Source organism: Rhinolophus sinicus, chromosome 5 (assembly GCF_057876585.1).
Source record: "Rhinolophus sinicus isolate RSI-liver-muscle chromosome 5, RSI-T2T, whole genome shotgun sequence".
NCBI classification, from domain to species: Eukaryota; Metazoa; Chordata; class Mammalia; order Chiroptera; family Rhinolophidae; genus Rhinolophus; species Rhinolophus sinicus.
Window position 1 is genome coordinate 88,468,289 of NC_142505.1, and position 18,110 is coordinate 88,486,398.

General features: G+C 42.0%; 1 protein-coding gene across 8 annotated transcripts in view; it reads right to left on the reverse strand.

Annotated features, from left to right (window-relative positions):
- Nucleotides 1-18,110, reverse strand: part of HTR4 (5-hydroxytryptamine receptor 4) — a 153,590-nt gene that overhangs the window by 24,055 nt on the left and 111,425 nt on the right. For 3 of the 8 annotated variants that reach the window (XM_019734364.3, XM_074313736.2, XM_074313737.2), the window contains exon 8: nucleotides 585-7,084. The exons of 4 other annotated variants lie outside the window; for them this stretch is intronic. In XM_019734364.3, coding sequence (XP_019589923.1) covers nucleotides 6,994-7,084 — 91 coding nt within the window. In that variant the 3' untranslated portion in view covers nucleotides 585-6,993. Of the gene's footprint in view, nucleotides 1-584; nucleotides 7,085-18,110 lie in introns of those variants that run through there. One more of the 8 variants, XM_074313740.2, reaches the window with a different exon arrangement.

The window sequence follows — 18,110 nt, forward strand, 5'->3', positions numbered from 1 at the left end:
GGCTTTAACCCACGGAAGCCTCACAAGCATACTCTGGGGGATGTTACCCCCATGCTAAGAAGAACCTCAGGCTCAGCTAGTCAGGAGCGTGCCCAAAGTCACACACAATCAGTAATTGGTAGAGCCTGAATCTAAAGGCATGTCTCCCTAATGACAAAGCCCAAGCAAGCTTTTAACCACAGAAAGCTTCTCAATTTATAGATGGCAGAACTTAAGCCAGAAAGGGGCAGGGACATGCAACAAAGTCATACAGCAAGTTAATAAGCATGTCGGGGGAAAGGACATATTTTTCAAACATTGTCTATCACACTGTGGCCTGAGCAACTCTCACTGTGCCCATTCCACATCCCTGGCCTTGTCCCACCGTTCATTCACTCTGTGCTCTGTTCTGTCTCAATAAATGCCATTATTGGTGACAACATGCCTAATGTTCTCTAGGGTCATACAATGTCAAGTACTCACGCAACGTCAGTTTGATTCACCATGACATTCTATAAATACAAACCTTCTAAAGCTTAAGTTCTTTTCAATAATCATGAACCAAAAGAAAAAAAGGAAAAGCTTGCCATGAATTAGGAAAATCATGGTATTTTAAAATTCTAATCCTTTTGCTACTTGCAAGAAATATGATCAGCATCTTGATTTTATTCAAAACTGTCACAGAAGGGTTTCCCTCTTATCAGAAGGCTGCAGCTTTTGCAGTGGGTGGAGTATTAAATGCCAGAGCAGCAGTGTGATTTGGGGGCTGAAAGAGCCAAGTGGGATGGTGCAGTGGGGACACTTGTAAACAATGAAAAGCTACAAATTCTTCCAAAGAAGTAAATTCAATGAATTATTTCCAGCACACAAAAACCTGAGTTGGGCATGAGATTTAAAAAAAAAAAAAATAGATGACCAATAAGAGCTGGCTGTCCTCAAGGCACTCAAAATCTGGTAGGGAAGCTCAGAAAGGGCATGATTAATGAACCGCACTGGAAAGCAGAGCCAAATGTTAAGAGAGGACAAATAAAGTGTTTCGGGGATTGGAATAGGTCAAAAACCCTCATGCTGCCCTGGAGGCTGGAAAAGGCTTCAGGTAGAAGGTGGCATTTGAGATGGACTCTGAAGAGATGCTGGGAGATGTGCGTCCAAAGGGAAGAGAGCAGGACCAATAGACCAAAGGTGAAAATGCGAAGAGAGAGTGCAGTCTGGAGCATATTGTTTGCTTTGCAGAGATAGAGAGTTTTGCAGGCAAAACTGTAAACCGTAGACTTAGGAAAACTATGGAGAGCCCAGAATTTGGTGGGCAATGAAGAATCTCTTAGGGGTTTTGATTGGGAAAATGACATGAGAAAAATCTACTCATTATAAATACAACCAGATTGTATTACCTCTTATTTCTGATAAAATGAACAATTTTAATAGCAGACCACTTTCTGGCTGGTCAAAAACTGGCTTTTGACTTCTAATTAGATGCTATTTGGAACGAGCTTATTTAAAATCGATGAACCACTGTTTAAAGGCATCTTTATTTGTTTTCGGACAGCCAAGACTCCATGGAGAAAGAAGGGAGGCAAAGGAGGAAAGATGTACAAGAAGAGAACTCATCTGTTTCAAGGATGGTTCTTGCTGCTAAAGAGAACAGGCCTCAGGGGGATCAGGTCCCCTCAGCAAGTTATGTGCAGGGGAGAAGGGCTAGGCATGGCAAGGTCTGGGTTCCATTTCCAGCTCCAAGTAATCTCTGTGTCCTTGGGGAAATTCCAGGTTCACTTCTCTGAGGTACAGCTCAGTTTCCTCATCTACACAGTGGGAAAATGACACTTACCTTGTAGGGTTTCATCTAGAATGCTTCCCACCAACCCCGGCAGGTAGGAAGTAACTAACCAGTGGTATGTAACCGAATTATCATTAGTTTTTATTACTTCTTGGAGCCCTTCTCCTACCCCTTTCCTCATATTGTCTGAGCACCAGCCACACATATCAATACTCACTTCTGCCTCAGCGTCTTGTGTGTGCTGTTCCCTTTGACTGATATCATATTCCTCCCAAATAAACACATGACTGACTCCTCTCCAGCATTTTTGTCCCAGGTCACAGGGCTGACCACACTCCATGAAGTTTTCCCTGAATACCCCAGATAACATACACGCCCCAGCCCCATCTCCATTTTTCATGGTCTTTATAGCACTTGTGAGTATCTAAACTTGTCAGATTCATGTGTATATGTCTCCTTGTTTATTTTCTGGTGACTTTATCAATATTATTTATTAATTAACCTCGGGTAACAGACCCTGACACATAGTAGATGTCCAAAAAATACCTGTTTCTCTGAACACTAAGGTAGTGCTGTTGATAAAAGGAAACTATGTAACAAACAAAAACTATCTAACACATGGTAAGTACTAAATCAATGTTAGGTTTTCCTCCTTGGATGGGTTGGGAGAATGGCTGCTCTAAAGTGAAGAAAGACAATTGGGAAAGAAAGCAAGAAAGGGGACAGTCGCCCCAGGCTAGGTTGGTTGAGTTTCTGAGGTCTAGTTCTCTGCCTGGACACAGTGGATGCTTCACAGGAGGTGAAGGCTCAGGACGTTATTCTAGAATAGAACTTTCAGGAGATGGGGCCTTTTATTTTTATTTATTTATTTTTGTATAGAGGAAGAGGTGGATAGGTGTGTTTCAGATAAAAAAGTGGCTATGTGTGATTCGGAGGAAAGGCATCTGGAGCAATAGCTCACAGAGGTCTTACGAATTCTTTAGAAAAGCTAAGGAGGAGGGAAAACCAAGTACCATCGCAGACTTTTAGAGGAGTTGCCTAGTCCGGCTATTTAGGGTCTTAAGCTGCCAAGAAGGCTCCTATCAGGGTTGGATGAGCAGAGATGGAGGATCCAGACCCAGTTGTTCCCCATCCTATTTCGGCCCACGTTCAACGGGGATCCAGGTAAATTTGCGTATGAAGAAAGGCTTCTGATTTGATGACCTAATTCTTGTCTACCCCCGGCATTTTATATGTGAGATGACGGAGGTCCCAAGGCTTAAACAGAGCAGCTGGGACAAATACTAATTGCCAACGGGAGGTTCTTTCCACTGCCCCATACTCAAAAGTGACGGGGCTTGAATTTCATTGACATGTGCCCTAGGTCTAACACCCCAGGGGCTCCAGGGCAAGGCAGCTGGATTCCAGGCTCCTGGGTGGCTCATAACACCAAAAAAAGTTTCAGCAAAGAGGCACAGGCTTAATAACCTCAATCCAAGACCTGTGGATGTACAGCTGCCATGTTGCCTTAAACGGCTCCTATGGTATGTGCCCCGAGAATGGCTGGGCTGGATCCTCCCCCACCCCCGTTCTTGGGATGACCATGTCAGAGAGATGCATCCCAGTGCTTGAGGCCTTGATGAAGGTGGCAGACAGACAGACAGACAGACAGAATCACACTTTCTAGGGGTCCTGGGCTTCTGACTTTACCTTGAGGAGAACCTGAGACTGGAGACAGCGTCTTCTCCAGCTTCAAACACCCAGAGCTTCTGAGATGGGTTGGGCTACGGAGGTTCAGACCGGCTCCACAGAACTGAGGCATGTCATTAATTTTTTATTGTGTATTCAAAGTTCAGTTATTAGTTTTAAGACGTAAGATTTCCCTCAATATATAATTTATATAAACATGTACAGAATGCACAAATACAAACATACGTGTAATTTATCAATGTTTATCAATAAATAGAATTTATCAATTAAAAAAAACACAAGTCTATGTAGGCTCCTGTTTTCCCCAGAACACATTACTGGGAACTGTATCAAAAAAGTATATTACCATAAAGCCAAGGGGGCTTTTCATAGAAACAAATTAGAATCGAGGATCTTAGTACCTTCAAAGCTTAAGCTTCAAATAAATCATAGGTATAACTAACAATTGTATAAAACCAAACATAACAACCATTATTAAAATGTGTAATCCTTTGAATTATATAATTAAGTTCCATGTTCTATATAATGGGAACATATGTCCTTTACACGCTGATTACACAAGGGGACTCAGTGCGTTATAACCTGTACAAGTGGCCCCACTTGTAATTCTACTTTATTAAAAATGTAAACAAAATAAGGTGCTAGCTAAATAACATTAAACTATAATTAACATTTACATAGACTGTCAGATTAGGAAAAAATCTCAAATGTTATTTCATACAGTATCTTAGCAGACTCACAACATTCTTGTCAGCTGGTCATTCATCATAGTTTGGTCCAAGTTTGAGGTTTTTTTCATGGAATTTATATATATGTTGAATTTACAGGGTAGGGATAATTTTGATGACCCTTTTTCTCCAAATAAGTGTTTACATGGCAAAAAAGGCATTTGAATTTATTCCATGTGACTTTGAAGTTACATGAAGTTAGACTCATTCTTACCAGAAGTAGTCCCCTTTTCTCTCTCCCCACTCCTTTACTTCAAGACCAACAAAAGCCCTTCAAACAAGAGGGTTTGTAATGTATAAATTTGCAAGGTTGTTTTGTGTGTGTTGCACAACCTGGAGTCACCAAATGAGGAGAATGGATTTGGAAGAGTGGACCCCCAAAAGGTGTTCCCTCGGCATTGTTTTTCAACATAGAAAGCTCATTCTCTAAGCTGGTTCACCTCTTCTTGGTGAAGAAATTCTTAGTGCATCCAAAGCAAGCCAAAGTAATAATAAACATACAGAAGGGCATTTTATGATTTACAGAACGTTTTCACGAAAATCATTTATTGCTGCTACAGCTTTGTGAAGCAGACAGGAGAGAGTCTCTCAGAGGCCAGAGAGGTCCCGCTGTTACTTGAGGGTCACACAATAAGTCAGCCATCCGCTCAGTGCACATGCTGCTTCTCTGCTGCCCCCACCCCGACCGCATGCGCACAAAGGCAGTGGGCAGCATGGGCAGCCATCAGAGTAGGTAGTTTGGGTCTCATCGCCACATTCGTGGCTTTGGGACTCAGAACCTTGCTGCTCCCTCTTTTGTATTAGAAAAGGATCATCCTTAAAATGGTGGATGCCTGCCAAGCCCCAATCTAATAGTGGCAGAGGATGGTGACTTGAAAAAGCAAAGGGGATTGGTCCTGCCAGAGTGAAGGTGCAAGGTAGGACTAAAATAAACTTTCTTCATGTTTGAGGAGAACAGCTCCCTGGTTGAATCTGCTCCACTGACCAGCGAGGGCCCCAGGCTTCTGAAGCATTTCGGCGTGCTGCAGTATTTCTCAATAGCATTCAGGAGTTCTACATAACATTAATCTTTAAAGGCTTTTACCCTTCCCTAAGGCATGACTTTCTCTCCAGTAAATTAAGTCTTCACAGGACAGAGGATTTTTTGTGGGCTTTTTTTTTTTTTTTTTTTTTTTTTTTTGCATTTGGCTGGTTTCTGGGCAATCTTTTCTTCCTCATTCCAAAGTCTCTTTCCCGTCTGGTTTGATTCCAGAACTAAAGTAAACATCAACAGAAATGGCAGCTGATATTTCTTAAGCAGCGGGAACAAAGTGAGTATGAGAAAGTCCTGAGATGCTATCAAATCACAGCCAAGATCAAAGTGAAAACCTCCCATGGTTCTGCGAGGTGATGGTGTTTCCTTCCCTGGGCTCTTCACTCGGGCAACCCACAAGAGCCGTGGACTCAGCTTTGAATGAAGGATATCCAGGTTAATCTGAGGGGCAAAGCTGGCAAGGTCAAGGGTCTAGAAGGCCCAAATGAGGCAGCTAGTTTCTTTGAAACAGTCAAAAGGCAGGCTGGCCATGGCTTTTCGAGGTAGCAGACAGCTGCAGCAGCATCCCATTGTCCTGGAAACGGAGAGGAATCTTAGAGATCCCCTAGTCTAAACTTCAGTTGACATAGGTAGAAAGTGGGGTACAGGGAGGGAAGGGCTGGATCAAGATTTCACAGCATGTTAGGCGTAGAGCCAGGGCTAGAATTCGGGTCCTCCAAGTTTTCCAGCCCCAGTACTGCTTGGTCCTACCTCCTCCACCGGGGGACTGCAGTGAGTGACAGGTCTCGGCACTGTGAGCTCTCAACAGTTCTCTCCTTTGGGAGCGACAGGGCCTGATTCCAGGATTATAAACTGGTACAGTGGTCCTCACCACAAGCTCATGGGAAAGATTCCGAAGTCTTTTCATAAACACTACGATGGCGCTGGCCCTGCCCAAGTCTCCCTACAAGAAGATGCTGTGCTAGTTCAAGAGGAAGGAGGGCATCTCGGAACACAAGGGCCTGAGGCCATGGCGCTGGGAGGGAGCTGTCTGTCTTCTGTTTCCCTCCAAGGTTGCTGCAGAGACCGTTTTCCTCGGGTATATCTTTGCCCCAGTTTCTTCCTTGGTAAATAAATGGAGCATGTCCCGAAGAGAAGGATATAAGGAACAGCCAGTGGAAGTCTGTGACTGACACAAGGGCTGGTCAGAAAGACACACCTTTGGACCCAGACACCAGGAGGGAAGGATGCTAGTGTCAGGCACAGAACAGGACAGAGATGAGACAGTGAGTCGTTTGAACATAGCTGTGAACGAGCAAGAAATGTGTGCTTTTGGAACAAGACTCTGACCAAGACAAAGAGAATGTGTTTTGACAGTGTCTGTAAGGAGGCACAGCAAAGAAGGCATAGTTAGGGACATCTATGACTGAGATAGGACATGGTGAATGATCCTGTTTGGAACATGAGTGAGACCAACTAGGCACAGGAAGGGGACAGACTGGGAACAACAGACAGTGTGAGGCAAGGGCGAGATGCCAGGAAGAGGGAGTTCTGGGAAATGAAACATCCCTTCATGGGAGGACTCTCTGGAGGAGAACCCCGAGTGAACAACCGGGCTGTCCTGTCCCCTGACTCTCACAAACGCCGCCTGCTGCAATCCCGGAGGAAAGCCCTGGTGGGCATGGTGCCTGTCCCGACGGATGGAATGCTCCAGTGAAGAGAATACCAGGTGCAGTCATGCACAAACAGCAGCTTAGGACCTGGCCCTCTCTTGGAGGGATGGCTGTCTTCTGAGTCACTGCCCCAGGGGCCTAAGTGTCACTAGGCTGAGCAGCCACCAAAGGAGAAGTTGCTGGGGGGTGGCACTGACTCTCCCATTGGCCACCACACTCCACTGCGTCCCTGGAGAGGGGAGAAGATCATAGAACCTCAGTATTGGAGCGATGTCACAGAGGATCTCGTGAAAGAGCCCACCCAGTGCAGAAAAGCCCTGTGCCACGCAGATGGGTGGATGTATAGCAGATGGGTGGATGTATAGACTCTACTTGAGAATCTCCATGACCAGCCGGGCCATATTATTTTTCAGCAACTTTATTGAAAGGGCTTGCTATTGTTATTAGAAAGAGCTCATTATTAATGTTCAGCCAAAATCTGCCTTCCTAGTGGAACTACTGTGCCCTCCAGGCCCACTTAAAATTTTTCCCTCTACTAATTAGATCCTCCAAGTTTTCTCTCTCCAGGCAACACATTTCCATTTTCTTTAATAGTTCATTATATATTATGGTTTCCAGATAGTTGCCCATAATGGGTGCTGTCCTCTGAACACAATCCTTATTACGATTATCTCTCTTGAAGTAGGGTGCCAGGAAAGAACACAAATCTACACAGTGAGCCTGACCTATTATGCACTTTTCATCATCGATTTAGTTTACTTCTATGAATACTGTCAACATTAAGTTCATTTCTGACAATGCTAATATGCTATTGGCTTATATTGAGTTTGTTGCCAACTTGTCTTTTTTTGATACAAATAGTTGTGAATTCCTGTGGTTGGTTCTTCACTACATTGGTGCAGTTTATGTTGTTTGTTTGTTTACTTGAGCCAAACTAGGGCATATTACATTTGTTTCAGCTAAATTTCATTTTACTGGCTTGGTATCATTTTAGTTAATTGAGAGTATTCTAAATTGTAGCAATTTCAACATTCAAGATGTGATTGTTTAGCACCAGCTAGACGTAGACTTGAAGGATTTTACAAGCACACAGGTTAGATAATCCATTGCTGCCTAGATTTTTCAGTTTACCGTCATCTGCCTCTTTGGTCTTCAGTCAAGATAAAAACTGTTGATTAGCACGGGGCTAACACAGAGAATTATGGCACACCACCACAGACTGCCTTCCCAGCAAACAGGTGACAGTCTGTACCTGGAATGGACCTACCCACGGAAGGCTTTGCCCAATGCCTTGCTGAAATGTCTCTGCCAAGCAGTAAATCTGTCCTAATAGATAATGAAATTAGTTGGCCTGAATTATTTTTTTAATGAAACAATACTGACTCTTGCTCACAAATCTTTTCTGTTATAACTGTCTTAGAATTTTGGTAAGTTGTATTTCAAGCTATGAGTCTATAGTTTCCGGAGTCTAGTTTAGTCTCTCTTTAAGAACTGGGACAACGTTTACTGGTCTCCGGGCTGCCATCATTTCCCTAATCCTCGAAAGAGCACCAGTCAGAGGTTTTATCAACCAGTTCCTTTAATCCCCTGAGATACAATACAGCTCGGCTCAGCGACAGTTAAATGTTTTCCATCAATCCCGGACAGCAACTTTTTCCCCATAATATTCTCTTTTTTTACCGGTTGGAAGATTATTCTTGGTGCAGCAAAATATGCGAGATTTCTTCCCCAAATAACGAGATCTAACTATTTCTGGGTTTGCTGTTTGCTCTGAACATAGCTTTTGACTCATCCTTAGTTATACATTCCTTCTTCCAGATTCTCCACGTGCCATTTTCAAGTATAAACTCACTAGACAACTCAAGATGAGGCCTTGTGTCTTTATATACCCCCCACAACATTTTTATCTGTCTTATTCATTGAACATATTTATTGAGAGAAAAAGAAGGAATAGAAAGGGTTTCTCATTTCTCATGAGCCAAATTCCCTTCGCATTGTACTTACTGTTATAATTATTGGTAACAATAAAAACAACCACTCACGAGGGCAGTGCTTATGTGCCAGGCACTGGACTAAGTGTGTTATATGCATAAATACGTGTATTTTTATAGCCATTTAACAGACAAGGAAACTGAGTTTCAGAGAGTTTTGATGATTTGTCCAAGTTTACTCAGTTAATAAATGGCAGGATCAGACCTTCTATTTAGGTCACTGTTGATATCAAAGTCTGTGCTCTTCACCGTCTGGATATACTGTCACTTAGCTTCCTGAGAACTACCCCTGCTAGGTCTGGTATTCAGGCACTGCTGTCTCTAACACTTCCCTCTCCCACTATGATGGACTCAAGGTTAAAAGGAGTATGTACAAGGGTCCATATTTCATTTATTCTACCTATGGGAAGCTTACAGTGTGATGTCGCTCCCCCTTTTACTGAAACAGTGTGACTGGGGTGCTAACACAATACTCTCCCGCTATCCCCTTCCGCCCACCAAAGGAGAATCTTTCCCAAGTGGCATGTATATTTTCTGCGATGCAGAACTGGGGAGACTAGATGGAAAAGGAAAAAAACAACAACAACACAAAAACCTGCAAAGGAGGGAGAAAAGTAGGGAAGACAGAGTCAGAGAGAAAGGCTAGGTGAATAAATGTAACAAAGAATGAGGAAAGAGGATTGAGACACGGCAGAAAGATGGAGCTAAAGAGAGCCACAGAGTTAGGTGTGTGGAAGGCTCCAGAGCTGTTGAGGAGAATGGAAGAGGTCCTCTGAGAGATGTTTCCAAAGATTGTATTGGCTCTCTCATGCCGTCTTTCCAGAAATTCAAGTAGAGACTGAGATTACTGTGGAATTACTGTTGGATGGATGCCTGCTGTCATTCCGTTTTATTCAGGATACATCAATATAAGCCCTTGCCAAAGACGAGAGTCATGGAGAAAGAAGGACAATGGTCCCCCTCTAACTCCTTGGAGGACTCATAACCAACTCACTCTTTGCAGGGCAAATGGGGCATTGAGAACAATGACAGGGTGATCTTGCGTTCTGGTTGGCCCGCATCAGTCTCAGTTTATGCTATTGTACTGATCTCATTGTTAACAGTTAGCAGTTTAAAGTCATCTGCCTTTTAGGTCTTCGTTCAAGATACAAAATTATGGTGCAATATGCTGCACCCCAAAAGACCTCCTTCCAGTGCAATAGATCACACGCAGTGGACATGGCTTTAACACTCAGCGAGCCCCTTTCACTTCCAACTACAAGGTCACCCTACTAACTTAGCAAAGGAAGCAGCTGAGTGCTGTCATGTGAGTAGTCAACCAGGGGACAGGGACCTGAGCTCTAATGCCTTTTGAGCCTCCATCCATGCCTGATTCTTATGACTTTGTCCCTTTCCTGTGCCTCACTTTCCCATTTTTTAAATGAGGAGGAGGATTACCTATAAGATCCTTTGCAGCTCTGACATTCTGATTCTATGAGTAGCAGAGATGGTGGGTGACAGATACAGACCTTCTGATTGGGCACCAGCTGTGTGTAGGACTGTTCTCCAAAGCTGTGGGTAATTGCTTCGATTTTGGCTTTTAATATTCTATTGTTAGTATCTGATACTTTATATTCTGTGTGGAGGGAAGAGGTTTCACTGGAAAAACAAGGGGGATGATATTTGGATTTGGATTCAAGATCCTGAAAAACCTTAATTTCTGAATCTGTGAAATTACATTGCAAAACTGTTGAATGTATCTGGGTAGGGTAGGATGGTGGGGGAGGGGGCTGATATGTCACAACTTAAAATGCAGCGAGATCACAACTATCTCTCCTCAACCATATGCTTGATCAGAAACATTGGCAGAGTTGCTCAAAATCTCTGATGCAAAACATCATTAAAAAAAGAATCTCCGATATTTTAACAGAAATTTTAAAATGCAGTTTCTTGTTTTAACAGTTTTTTAGTAGAAGTCCTCTACAATTTATGAAGCATTTTTTATATCTTTTTCCACATTTAATCATCAACACAAATCTTTAAGGAAGAAGGGTACAGAATATTATTCCAATTTTAGAAGAGGAAGGAGGTCAGTGTCGGGGTATGAATTGATTGATGGCTAGGGGCGGATTCAGTGCTATAAACCAGGCATTCTGCTTCTCAAACCAGGAATTCAGTCCATTGGGAAACATGGAAATCATTTGGGTGGTGGGAAGAGTTCTGTGATGAAATTTAGGATTAACAGTTGATGAAATAAATTACCTGTCTTCCAGAATAATAGGAAAAAGGAGGAAGAGGAGGAGGAGGAAGAGGAGAAGAAGGAGAAAGAGGAAGAGGAGGAGGAAGTGGAGGAAAAAGAGGAGGAAGAGGAGGACGGGGAGAGGAGGAGGAAGAGGAGGAGGAAGAGGAGGAAGAGGAGGAAGAAGAGGGAAGGAGGAGGAGAAAAGAAGAATCACTAGTGCAGTCATCTTTCACAAAGTGGTCAGAGACTGTGTGTACCAGAATTATCTTGGGTACCTACAACAAATACAGATTCCCAGTGTCCACAGCAGACCTCTGACAGCAGGCTGAGGAGAGCAGCAGGGAGAGCAGAAATCTGCACATTTAAAAAGTGTTCTCAGATGATTCCTATGTACGTGGGAGTGTGAGATTCCCTGAGAAGGTGGCTATCCAGTCGTCCTACTCATACCTGAGGCAGAGCTCAGACCCAGAGACTTCGGCAGCAGCAAAGAGAAAGTACCGGAGAGTGGCGAGGGCCAGAGCTGGAAGTATGAGGCACTCAGTGATGCCCCACAAGGGCTCGGCACGGAAACACTGAAACGCAGGCAAACAGTGCATTGTAGCAAAGTGGACAAGGGGATATTCATTGGTTTTCATGACATTGAGGATGAATACACGAGAAAAGACTTGGTGATGAATCATGAATATGAGAAAGCAAAAATGAAAGATTCACAAGCAATGTATTTTTAGGTGTTCGTTATGTGATGAAAAAATAGAATGCTTGGGTACAATGAGCTAATAAAAACTAACTGAATTGTCTATAAACAGTGAGCCTACACGCTAAGTTATCAGTAAGTTACATTGCTCAAAAGGCAATGCCCTCGGTCAGTTTATTTATCTTTAGATTCACTATCAACCAGAATAGAACTGACTCTGGGCAATGAAGTATTTCCCAAACATGGGATGTGATCTACAGGTGATATGCCAACCAATGGGCACAACATTAAATAATGTGAGTCATAGAAGGGGATTCAATATTTCTTTCACTCTTTCTGATTATTTTATTTTATTGTTATTTTAAAATCTTTTTTAGCTTATGGTTTTTAAAATTTATTTTTCAATTACAGTTGACAATATTATATTAGTTACAATATATATTAGTTTCAACTGTACAACCTAGAGATTTGACATTTATAGACCTGATTGCGGTGATGTTTCTGCTTATTTTAAAGAGAAAGACTCAGTGTGGCCCCACTCTGGCTTTGACAAGTCTCTAATACCTAACGAATGGAGAGCAGGTCTCAGGCTCAGAGAAAGTAATAGGATCAAATCAAACTTTAATAATAGTAACTTACACAAATAATAATTTGCTTTGCCTTCACTGCATTTATTTTTAAATCATCTTCTCTATATGGTTTTGCATTTAAGGTCATGATATGGAGTTTCCTTATATATTCATTCAGAGTAAGAATGTGTTGAAGGACAAATAATAAGTTTATAATATGCTGATGTGGTAAAAATTGTGAAGGTAGCAGGCAAGTGACAAAAGCGCCTATCAGAGAGATGAGAAAACGGAATTGCAGAGACCATGTCGTGGCAAGGATACAAAAGCAACACATCCATAGGGCGGAAGCTATGAGACCCTACGCCAGGGCTCTTTCTGCTATTTTGTGCTACTTACGGAAAGGACCCCAAACAGCTGAGTGTGTACAGTTTGGAATGCCTAACCTTGTGGCCTCGGGACAAAATGTGGCTCCTTAAGTCGAAGCCTCAGAAAGGTCCATGTTTCAACCCTCCAAAGTGCAAGATCAAATCAGTGGTCATAGCTGATTCTAATACCAGTGCAACTGCTTTCCTACTTCTCAATATGCACGTGCAACTAAGGTCAAATCGATCTCCTTGTGAGATTTTTTTCCTATTGTCTACCACCGTTCCTAAATGACGAAAGATTGGAACTTTGAGTCTTTGGGGGATCAGACGGTCTGCCTGCTGTTTCTGCTTAACTATGTCTATATGATGGAACCTAAAAATATGTAGGAGAAAATGCCTTAAAAGCATGGATCCATAACAAAAACAGCTAACATTTACTGAGTGTTTATTATGTGCCAATTGCTGTGCTAAGCAAATCGCGCAGTAGCTCATAATTTTCACAACAATCCTACCATATAGGTTTTATTATGTGCAGGTTGAGTGGAATGAGGCCTAATAACTTGCCAAGTCAAACATACATGGAGACTGGAGGGTGTGTCAGGTGCATGAAAGTACTTACGATCCTACAGCTTCCAAGAGAAGGAGAAGCAGGTGGTAAGAGAGCCCAGAGGAGAAAGGGATTAGTTATTACTCGAAGATCAAGGGGGCAGGGATCAGGAAAGTTTAGAGAGCTCGTATTGGAACCATGCCTTAGAGAATGAGTTGGCTTGTACCAGGCAGGAAAGTCAGAAAGAGCATTTGAGGCAGCAGAAATAATTCAGAGGCGGGATAATTCACTATTTATTTGGGGAAAATGGACCAATCTTGCACGCTGATTGCACAGGGAATTGAGCTGGGGAAGAGTTGAAGGAAATGAGCTGGAAAACCAGACTGGGTCAGGCAAGATGGACTTTATATGCCTTCACCATCTTCCTACCGCAAGTCACACTATGTTGCTCAAGGTTATTCTACTACAACTCAATCCAGCTAGCATTTACAGTTTAAAATCCCACGTGCCTGTCTGGCCTTTCCATCCTCTTGAATAATACATGTGAAATAGCTTCTCTCTCCATGATTATGTTGTATACATAGTCCCAAAATAAAATCAGAGGTACAAAAAAATTATAATGTGCCACCCTGTCAGGGAATGGTCACTCTAAAATCACCAAATATGTGAATAGCCATGAATCCAATCTTACAACCCCGTCTTTTGGAAAGCCATGGACTGAGCTGGACTGAATGCAGAGGAGATTGCATTTATTGCATTTATTTTTAAATCATCTTCTGGGCAGCCTGACTCTGTGTGTGTGCGTGTGTGCGTGTGTGTGTGTGTGTGTGTGTGTGTGTGTGTAAGGGGTGTCCACAAGAGTAGAGCCTGAACCATCAGAATGAAGTGAGATGGTAAAATCTTGACTGTGAGCTCCTTGATAGCAGGGATCTTGCCTGTCTATATCCCTGTTGTATCCCACTTTCTAGAACAGAACCTGGACCATATTAGTCACGTAATAAAAAGGTAATGGATGAATGAGTAAATGAGAATGTGGGCTAGGAATTCTGAAACTTGGATTCTGATCTTTGTTCTTTTGCTGATATACCAGCATGATCTTAAGCAAACATCTTAAGCCTTTGAGGCTCAATTTTCTTGTCTGTAAACTATTGGGTTCAGCAGTCTATTTCGGCTTATTCCTAACAAGACTTTAACAAATAACCCCATGGAGGGGCCATAGCATGTGCTAGCAGGATGGGGTCAATGGTCATGATTCTGTGCGCACACACCCCCATATTAACATCTGTTTTGATCAAAGCAGTTCTACTTCTATTGTTCACAGTTCCACGTAAGAGTCTATTGGAACAAAATAATTCTACACCTCAAAAAAAAAAAAGTTTAAGAACCACTGGACTGCTAGAGTTATTACCACTTCTAGCTATAAAACTCTAAGCTTTGATGGTGCTAAGATACAGGGAAGTAAAATTTAATCTAATTTTGCAACAACTACGGCTATTCAAACAATAGACTGTCTTGCCTTGGATAACAAAGAGCTACCCCTCATTGGGAGGAAAGACAGACAACTACCTACCAGATAAGTTGTAGAAGAGATAACTGCATTGGTGGGGATATTTGACCAGGTCACTTCTGAAGCCCTTCCCATGCCTAAGAATCAAAAGTTCTGCATTTTTTCAAGAGTTTTCAATGAACTGACAAGGAGCATAGTTTAGTGGCTAACAGCAAGGGCTCTGAAATCAGATGAACATGGATTAGAATACTGGCCTTACGACTCATCAGATATAAAACATTGGCCAAATCATTTAATCTCTCTGAGTCTCAGTTTCCTCATCAGTAAAATGGAAATCATAATACCTGCTCCACAGAGTATATTTAGATTCAATGAAATGACATATGGAATGCACCTAGCTTGATGCCTGGTGTATAAACCAGTGCTCAGTAAATGGTTGATGCTAAAATGAAGATGAGGAAGGTGAAGGTGGTAATGTCTGGACCAGGAAACCAAAGCCAAATTATTCCTAAAACAACTAGTTACTACACATGATAATCAGATATTTATGTACATACATGTGTGTATACCTATGTATGTATATATATATATATATATATATATATATATATATATATATATACACACACATATATAGTATATGTGTGTGTATTCATATATACATATTCCTTTCCCCAAAGTCCTTAAAGTATCCATAAATAGAGGAAAAAATTTCATTATACCAGCTTGCAAAGGAAATAAAAGTCATAAAAGGATAAAAGAAACATAAGCAGGCACCAAATATGTTTGTTAGGTTTATCAAAATATAGATTCACCCATTTCTTAGAGAATAAAAACCTCTTCAAGAACAATTCTAACTGTGAAATATTTCGAAGAATCTTGTTAAAAATAACCTAAAATAGTCATGGAAATGAGAAAAGACAGTTCTGAAATCATTTCATGAAAAGCAAGTTCTTAGCTCTTTGGTTGACGATAACCCAGAACACACTCAGTTGGTTTGTTTCTAGAACTAGAGCCATTCTATTGGGTTTCCTCACTCAGGGGTTGAAGATGATTTCCCAATAGGATAGCAGCTAGAACCTTCTGGATCTCTCCTTCTCCACAGTCCCCCGATCCTTACAATTAAAGTACTTTCCCCTTCTCCTTCTAAATTAATTACTCAGGAACTATCCTGTCCCTTATTATGGTGATTTTGACACCAAACATTTCCTTTCAGAGCCTGTGCTGACAATGAACCAGTGTTCCAGGAATAGAAGCCTATACTAACCTGTGTTCCTGACACTTTGCCTTTAAAATATGATGAAGAGGACAATGAGAACACACTTTATCAATAACTTATGTGTTCCAGGCTCTATAAGTATAGGTAACCCCCATATAACACGGTTGTTAGGTTCCTAAAAAATGCTGTGTTATGTGAATCCATGTTATACGAAACAAAGAACTAGTACAAAAAAGAGGGTTAAGTTCCAAAATTTTTTTTTAAATACAATTATATTTTTATAATTAAGAGAACTATCTTTGTTAAAGCAATTTTCACCAAAAGTATAACATTAATGTGTATTAAATAATGTTTCTTCGTCATCACTACTAAGCACCATTAACCGAGTCTGTTTTCTTTTTGACAAGGTATCTTCATTCTCTGAACTTAATACTCCACAAACAAAATGGATTTAAAATTCTAATAAATTTTAAAATTCTGCAGTCAAATCTGATACGACATGCACACTTGAATGAAAAATTTCAAATATCTATTGCTTTTAAAAGCTCTTATTATGCTCCGTGTTGTTCGTGGATTTCTCTAATTCTCAAACTGTGTTAGAGTGAAACCGTGTTCTAGGATGCCATGTTGTACGAGGGTTTCCCCCAATTCTCGAACTGTGTTAGAGCAAAGCCATGTTATAGAAGTGCCGTGTTATACGGGGGTTACCTGTACAATATTTCACACAACCCCGACAACAGTCTTATGAGGCAAGAACCAGCTTTACCTCTCTTTTGCACAGGAAGAAACCTAGGCACTGAGAGGTCAAGTAACTTGCCCAGGATTACACAGACTCAAAGTGGTAGGGCCTGAAGTCACACTGAGGTCCATCAAATACCAAGTCCTATGCTGCTGGCCATAACACTAAACTGCTTCACCAGTCCACTGCTTCCTCCCGGACTGGTATCCTGCCTAGTTCTTTCCCCAGCCTGAAGGCCTGGTCCTAACTCTCTCTCTGTGAAAAGGGAAGACCGTGAAAACCAGACCGAGGGCATGTTTCTTAATCCCAACCCAGGGCTTCGTCTCCCTACAAATCATTAAATAGCAATTCTGTTCATAGTAAGGCCTCAAACAACAGAAAGTTATCCTGATGGCTAGATATGACAATATTTTCCTCAAACGGAATATCAGGCATCAAATCGGCTGTGTACCACAGAGCATCCATAGAGGCTGAGGAGGTAGTTCTTGCTTAGATATGTCTACATTTCCTACCAGCCACAGGCTGCCAGACGAATCATAAAACAAAACAAAAATGGACCCTGAAATTGACAGTATCACCTCTGCCACATCTCTTCTCACTGTGATCTTTCCAGAAGCTCTAGCTTCAACTGTTATGCCGGCTGAAGTGGGTTTTGTTCTCTCATGCACTATGGGAGGACCACCGCGGTTCTGTGACCCACACAATCACAAAGGAAGGGTCTGAGACCATCTCCTTCCATCTCCCGGCCCTTCCTCAGCAATGCTCACTAATGATCAGTCAATGCTTCAGTGACTGATGGTCAGTCAACACTTCTACGTGACTGGTGGTCATCCGACTTTCTCCTTCTACTTTATTAGGAACTCTCTAGGAAGACAATCCATTCCATTGTGTAGTAAAACATGTATTCTTAAAATCTCAATCCCTTGTCCCTATCTCTCTCCTTTCAGACCATGCAGAACAAGTCAAGTCCCTGTTTTCCACAACAGCCTTTATAGACATAAAAAAAATGGTTATGATCTGGATCTTCTTTAAACCCTAAGCTCAGCAGCCTCAGTTCCTGACATTGTTCTTCATGTCATGAATTCCACAAAGAAAATCCTGGTGTTAACCCTCTTCCGGACACACTCTAGTTTGTCGACATCCAATAGAAAAAGAAGCTTTACGACTCCCATGGGCCAAGCACCAGCATCATTGCATTGCGGACTACACACTCATGTACACGGGGGTGTGGTTTTTCTGGTGGCTCTCTTCGTGTGCTTTGGAGGCGATTCCTTCCTGAACAGCTGCTCTGACTAAATTGGGACGGCTGTGTCCCTGCCAAGTACATGCTGTAAGAGAACAAGCTCACAGAGCCTGCCTTGTGGAAAGGGCTTATCTGCAAGGTTATTGCCGGCACTCTAAAC